General features: G+C 47.1%; 1 protein-coding gene across 1 annotated transcript; it reads right to left on the reverse strand.

The window, feature by feature from the left end:
* Positions 1-1,575: 1,575 nt before the first annotated feature.
* LOC107124852 (cytochrome P450 2K1-like) lies at positions 1,576-5,728 on the reverse strand. The gene is made up of 3 exons (XM_015428353.1): positions 5,546-5,728; positions 3,193-3,334; positions 1,576-1,907 (listed from the first exon to the last, which is right to left on the reverse strand). Exons 1-3 carry the CDS (start codon positions 5,660-5,662, stop codon positions 1,720-1,722), a joined length of 447 nt encoding a protein of 148 aa, XP_015283839.1. The 5' UTR covers positions 5,663-5,728; the 3' UTR covers positions 1,576-1,719.
* Positions 5,729-6,885: the final 1,157 nt, after the last annotated feature.

Genomic DNA, 6,885 nt, shown 5'->3' on the forward strand with positions numbered 1-6,885 from the left:
CGCTCTTTGCAGGTGTAAGTCAGCCCCCCCCCCCTCTGACTGGAAACAAGGGAAGATGCAACACAGAAAGGGGGGGGGGACACAGACAAAAGAGAATGCTTAATTTCCAGGACAGCTTTGTTCTGCTGACTCATTCAGTGAGCTGCAGTCTTCTATTAATCTATTCATCAGATGATAAAAGCAATAGAACAGCTCAAACAGGTTCCAGAATTAGTAGAACAGGTGAGCAAACCCCGCGGCCCAAGTGATTTATGAAGCAGTTTTCTTCTTTGAAAAACAGCCGTGTTTAAGCTACACTGGTAATTAAATATATTCTGTTTTCTGTCGCTGGCACTCACTTGTAAGTAGATGTACGTTTAGCTCAACTTGGATGTTGTGTTGATTCAAAGACACCTTTAATGTACGAATACAAGAAAACCAGCAGACACAATTGTTATTGGTTTTTCTATGTACATCAAAACAAACAAGACCCAAAGTCCAAATGTAAAGTCATGATGATGTCCAGATTTTAAGTTCAGCAGTGTCTCAGAGCTACTTTATGGGGTTTGGGAGACTGCCAGTGCTAAAGATCATGACTATGGGTTGGATCCAACCGGCTTTTTCACTGGTGATGAAGGGGTCCATTGTGACCACCCCAAAGTCTATGCTGGGGATCATGAGACCTGCATGGACAAAACCCACATGGGATGAAACGGTAGCGAAGAAGAAGAGGAGGAGAAGAAGAAGAGAAGAAGAGATTAGATTTATACCCCGCCCTTCACTACCCGAAGGTGTCTCAGAGCGGCTTACAAACTCCTTTCCCTCCCCGTAGCTTACAAACTCCTTTCCCTTCCCCTCCTCACTAGGACTGAGAGAGCTCTTTCCAGAACTGTCCTTGAGAGAACAGCTCTGACAGAACTATGGCTTGCCCAAGGTCATCCAGCAGGTGCAAGTGGAGAAGTGGGGAATCAAACCCGGTTCTCCCAGATTAGAGTCCATGCACTTAACCACTACCCCAAACTGGAGGAGGAAGAGGAGGAGATTGAGTGAACGGCGGGGGATAAATCCAATCTCCTTTCCTTTCCCCTCCCCATACCCTGTGAGCTAGGTGGGACTGAGAGAGCTCTGAGAAAACTGTTCTTGAAAGAACAGCTCTGAAAAACTTGTGACTGACCCCAGGTCACACCAGCAGCTGCATGTGGAGGAGTGGGGAATCAAAACCGGTTCTCCCAGATTAGATTCTGCGCTCTTAACCACTACACCAAACTGGCTCTCTAGAAAGGAAATTTGGAGCCAGACAGAGTAGAAGAAAAAGATGAGGAGATTGGATTTATACCCTGTCCTTCACTACCCAGAGAAGTCTCTGAGCGGCTTACAAACTGCTTTCCCTTCCCCTCCCCACAACAGACACCCTGTGAGGTAGGTGGAGCTGAGAGAGCTCTGATAGAAACTGCTCTTTTTCAAGAACAGCTGTGCCGGAACTATGGCTTGCCCAAGGTCATCTAGCAGGTGCAAGTGGAGGAGCGGGGAATCAAACCCGATTCTCCCAGATTAGAGTCTGCAAACTTAACCACTACACAAACTGGCTGTGAAAAAATCTGTGAAAAAAAACTGGCTGGATCTAACCCCGTGAGCTGATTCCTCTGAAGCCGTTGCTATGAAAGGTCTTCAGCAGGCAAGAAGCTGCAGAAAAGACTAAGGATGCACACATGGGAGCTAAGCAAGACAGAGAGTTAAATCTTAAGAACGTGGCAGAGCACAGCACTTGTAAGGTGCTGGAGGCGTCGTAAACCCAACCAGTGGTGTAAAGTCCAGGTCTTCTTTAGATGTTCCAGGGGCACGCTGGAAAGTGAATTTCTGGAGGAGACTTGTAAAGAACAAGAAGAGCTCCATTTTGGCCAGGGTTTCCCCTGCACACATTCTCCGACCTGTAACAATGGAGACGGAAGTCCAGTTTAATCAATTTCTTTATAAAATTTTCCAACTAACCATGAAATACCACCCAAAAGAGCTTGCCACGAAAAAAAATGAAAACAGACAGTGCCCTCCTAGGCAGGTCCACTCAGAACCCTACTCAATCTTTTATTCAGCGGTATGTACTCCCAAGACAGAGTTCTTAGGAATGCCAAATTAGGCACACTCAGAGGTCATTTCGGGGGGGAACGCAGGGGATCGCAGTTCCCCCAGGTGAGGGGCGGGGCACACGATGAAGCCCCGCCCCCTGCTTCCGGCCGCCCCACTTCCAGCCCTCATTCAGCCAGGAGGAGGCAGGAGAAGAGGGAGGGTAAGTTGCTTCCTCCCCGCCTCTCCCCACCCCTGCCTGCCTGGGGCCAGGGAGGGCCTTGGTGGGGCTTCCTGGCTCCTGATGTCAGGGGGTGTGGCATATGCTAATGAGTTATGCTAATGAGTTCCCCTAGCTCTTTTTCTATGAAATGACCCCTGCGCACACTATAATAATTATTGTCGTGGCTTCTTTTTTTAAAAAAAGGTGCTGGAACTTTCAAGAAGGAAATGAAGTTTTCAATCTGTATACTGAAAACTCATGAACTTTTAAACATTTTTAAAAGAATTTTGTCAAAGGGGTTCCGGGACTCTATTCTGGTGCATTCCCCTGGAAAAAAAAAGTCCTGATAATAATTATTGTTATTGCGAGAGAACATGTGTGTTAAAGACTGACAAACTCCCAGTGAAAGTCAGCACATAATGCCAAAAAGGGCATAGAGATAATTGTTGCAGTGCTGAATGACAAGCGCAAGCATTTTGGTTTTGCAAAATGAGAAATGGCCCGCTGTGGTGGCATTCTTCCAAGTAAATGTACTTAGGACTTGGGCACCCCAGCCAATAATTAAGCCACAGTGGCTCAGTGGTTAAGATGCTTAGCTGCAGACCAGAAGGTCAGTAGCTCAGCAGTTCGAGACCATGAGTGCCATGTGACGGAGTGAGCTCCCATCTCTGTTCCCAGCTCCTGCCAACCTAGCAGTTCGCACGCCAGAAACTGCAAGTAGATAAATAGGTACCGCTTCGGTGGGAAGGTAACAGCTTTCCATGCACCTCGGCATTTAGTCATGCCAGCCACATGACCACGGAAACGTCTTCGGACAGCACTGGCTCTTCGGCTTGGAAACGGAGATAAGCACCGCAACCCTAGAGTCGGATTCGACTGGCTTTCGAGCAAGGGAAACCGTGACCTTTTTTATGTCTAGAAGTAGATACCTGCAGAGAAAGGCATGAATGCATCTCTCTTCACAAACTTTCCGTCAGAGTCCAGAAAGTGCTCAGGATAGAACTGATGCGGTTTCTCCCACTGAGTTTCATCTTGCAGCACAGAGCACAGTAATGGGAGGACATAAGTTTCCTGCAAAGTCAAAGCGATGAGTTATTGGGGGGGGGGGTGAAGATAGCTTCAGAAGGTAGCCTTGCTGGTCTGCAGTAGAAAAGCTAGATTCAAGTCCGGTAGCAACCCAGTGGCCAACGAGATTGTCTTGGTATAAGCTTTCAAGAGTCAAAGCTCCCTTAATTAAATCGGACAAAGTTAACTTTGACTCTCAAAAGCTTACACCCTGAAAATCATATTGGTCTCTAAGGAGCTACTGGACTGGAATGAAGAAAATTAATAAGCCAGCCACACTTATAACCAGGGGTCATTTCGGGGAGGATCGCAGTTCCCCCGGGTGAGGTACAGGGGGGGCACATGATGAAGCCCCGCCCCCCACTTCCGGCCGCCCTGCTTCCGGCCCTCATTCAGCCAGGAGGAGGCAGGAGAAGAGGGTGGGTAAGTTGCTTCCTCCCCGCCTCTCCCCACCCCTGCTTGCCTGGGGCCAGGGAGGGCCTTGGTGGGGCTTCCTGGCTCCTGATGTCAGGGGGTGTGGCATATGCTAATGAGTTATGCTAATGAGTTCCCCTAGCTCTTTTTCTATGAAATGACCCCTGCGCACACTATAATAATTATTGTCGTGGCTTCTTTTTTTAAAAAAAGGTGCTGGAACTTTCAAGAAGGAAATGAAGTTTTCAATCTGTATACTGAAAACTCATGAACTTTTAAACATGGTATTGACCTGTGTGTGAACTCAAGAGCCAGAAAAGCGAGGGAAGGATTTGACTTGCATAAAGGACACTGAAAAGTTTAAAATATTTTGGCATGGGCCAACCACAGCTAGTGTTTATGTTCACAGAAGGTCAACCAGAAAGCCAAGGAAGTGGCCTGGCTCTTCCACTGAAATCAATGGGATTTAGCATGGCTTAACTTAATTCCGCAAAATGTTTGTGTCATGACCCCCTGTGGGTTGCCACCTTCTGCCGCCACCACCCTGGATTTAAGTCCCTTGAGAAGGCCCAGGGTACCTTCCCAAGCCCCTTCAAATTGCCCCTTTGTAGCCAAGACATGTAAGCGTGATGACCAGGCAGAGAAACCATTGAACAAAAAGGGTTTATTATTACAGTTCTGGGCAGGGGGGAAACAAGACAAGACAAGGGACTTTAAAATACATAACAGTGTTGAAAGGCCAAAAGAAACACAAAGCTAACACAGCTACCTAATACTCCTTAACTGTTACTACTCAAGCCCTACAGCTCTCTTAAGCCAGGCTTCTGCCTGTACTCACTGTCCCCAGTGAGGGATCTTTCTCTTAGACCAGTCTCCTCAGCATAGCTCTGTGAGAGGCAAACCACAGGGAGGAAAAGAACCCAGTTTAACTGACCACCAAGAATATAAACAATCTCCTCAGAGAATTCCTCGACCTCCATTTTTTACTGCTGGTGCGAAGCCTTGTGGAGATTGTAGGCTGTCTGTTTCCCACTCCCAGGTCAGTCTCTTAGGCCTCACTAGGCCCACTCCTGCACAGATCTCCAGAGGCCTACACAGATCATGACAATTTGCAAAGAGGTTCTTCTGTAGGCTTGCCAAGTCCCCCGGGGGGCAGGGAAACCTCTGCCCCAGAGGCCCGTTTCCCACCGGCGGCAGATCGGGCCCCGGGGGGAACCCCACCCCCAAAGTACGTTGACATGCACGTCACCCGGAAGTGACGCAACCACGCCGGGCACGCTGGGGGCGGTGCCACGGTCATCCCAGGGAAAACTCTATGGTTTTCCCTCGGATGGTCATGGCCCCTCCCCCAGTGTGCCCAGCGTGATCATGTCACTTCCGGGTGATGGGGTTGCGGCGCGCGCACGCTTTGCGCACGGGCGCTCCAGGAGAGAGACAGGAGTCCCCCGCTCCAGCGAAAGGTAACACTTGGCAACCCTATTCTTCTGGTGAATAAATGAATAGAAGAAGAAGAGGAGATTGGATTTATACCCCGCTGTTCACTACCTGAAGGAGTCTCAGAGCGACTTACAATCTCCTTTCCCTTCCACTCCCCACAGGTAGGTGGGGCTGAGAGAGCTCTGAGAGAACAGTTCTGAGAGAACTATGGCTTGCCTTGCCCGAAGTCACCCAGCAGCTCCATGTGAAGGAGTGGGGACTCAAACCTGGTTCTCCCATATTAGAGTCTGCTCTTCTAACCACTATGCCAAACATGCCATATTCAACTGAGCTAAGGTTGTAATGCAGTGAAGTAAGACTGATCACCTTGGGAATGAAGTAGCCTTTAAAAGTGACATCCATAGTGGTTGCGTGTGGTATGTTTGTAGGGACAATGTTAGCAAACCTCTGAATTTCATGCATTACTGCATCCGTGTATGGCATTTTTGCACGGTGTTCTGTCCTTGGCTGAGCAGACCCAATCACCCGTGCAATTTCTTCTTGGACTTTGTCTGAGAAAATAAAACATTTCTTTTCACAAAAATAAATTTCACGATTTCAAGCCGAGTTCCTCAATAAGGGAAGAGTATGGGACATAAACCTTTTTATAAATGCATAACAGCTAGCTATATCTTCTTAATTACTGTTTTCACAAAGGTCATAAACAGCAAGCCATTTCACACTGAAACAGAAGCGTAAGATATGCTACCTGAGTTACAACATGATTTTACTACAGCTACTAAAAATTAAGCCACACACAACATTACTTGTCTTCATCTCTTAGTAAGCAAGAAATATTAAGCAAAGGAAAAATCAATTCACCTCTCAAATCTGGAAGTTCTGGGCCATCCAAAAGATACCTGAGGGACCGCCTTTCCCCACATGTTCCCCTGCGAGCACTACGGTCGGGGACGCAACATCTCCTGAAGATTCCAGGCCCCAAAGAGGCCAGGCTGGCTGCTACCAGGGCCAGAGCTTTTCCTGGTGGAACGAGCTCCCAGAGGAGATCCGGGCCCTGCGGGACCTGGTGCAGTTCCCTTCACGATTTCAAGTTGAGTTCCTCAATAAGGGAAGAGTGTGGGACATAAACCTTTTTTATAAATGCATAACAGCTAGATATATCTTCTTAATTACTGTTTTCACAAAGGTCATAAACAGCAAGCCATTTCCACACTGAAACAGAAGCGTAAGATATGCTACCTGAGTTACAACATGATTTTACTACAGCTACTAAAAATTAAGCCAGACACAACATTACTTGTCTTCATCTCTTAGTAAGCAAGAAATATTAAGCAAGGGAAAAATCAATTCACCTCTCAAATCTGGAAATTCTGGGCCATCCAAAAGATTATGATCTATAGAGTCAATTTGGTTAGTACCACATCCGCAGAAACTATTAGAGTATGGAATGCCATGAAACCTTCCAAACTACACCACTGATAGCAAGGCGTTCAAAGACACAAGCTTAAGTGCCCTTCTATACTTTGGAAGAGATAATTCAAACCAGGAGTTTGGCATTTTTATCAGGAAAATACCAATGGAAAAGGGTGAACATATTCTATGAGCTCTAACCAGCACTTATAATCAAGACCCTTTAAAGGTCTTTTAATTGGGTGACTCGATTCACAACAACTCAATTCACAACTACTCATAGTTTCTATCATATC

The sequence above is a fragment of the Gekko japonicus genome, unplaced genomic scaffold, assembly GCF_001447785.1.
Source record: "Gekko japonicus isolate JY-2015 unplaced genomic scaffold, Gekko_japonicus_V1.1 scaffold4730, whole genome shotgun sequence".
Taxonomy (NCBI): domain Eukaryota; kingdom Metazoa; phylum Chordata; class Lepidosauria; order Squamata; family Gekkonidae; genus Gekko; species Gekko japonicus.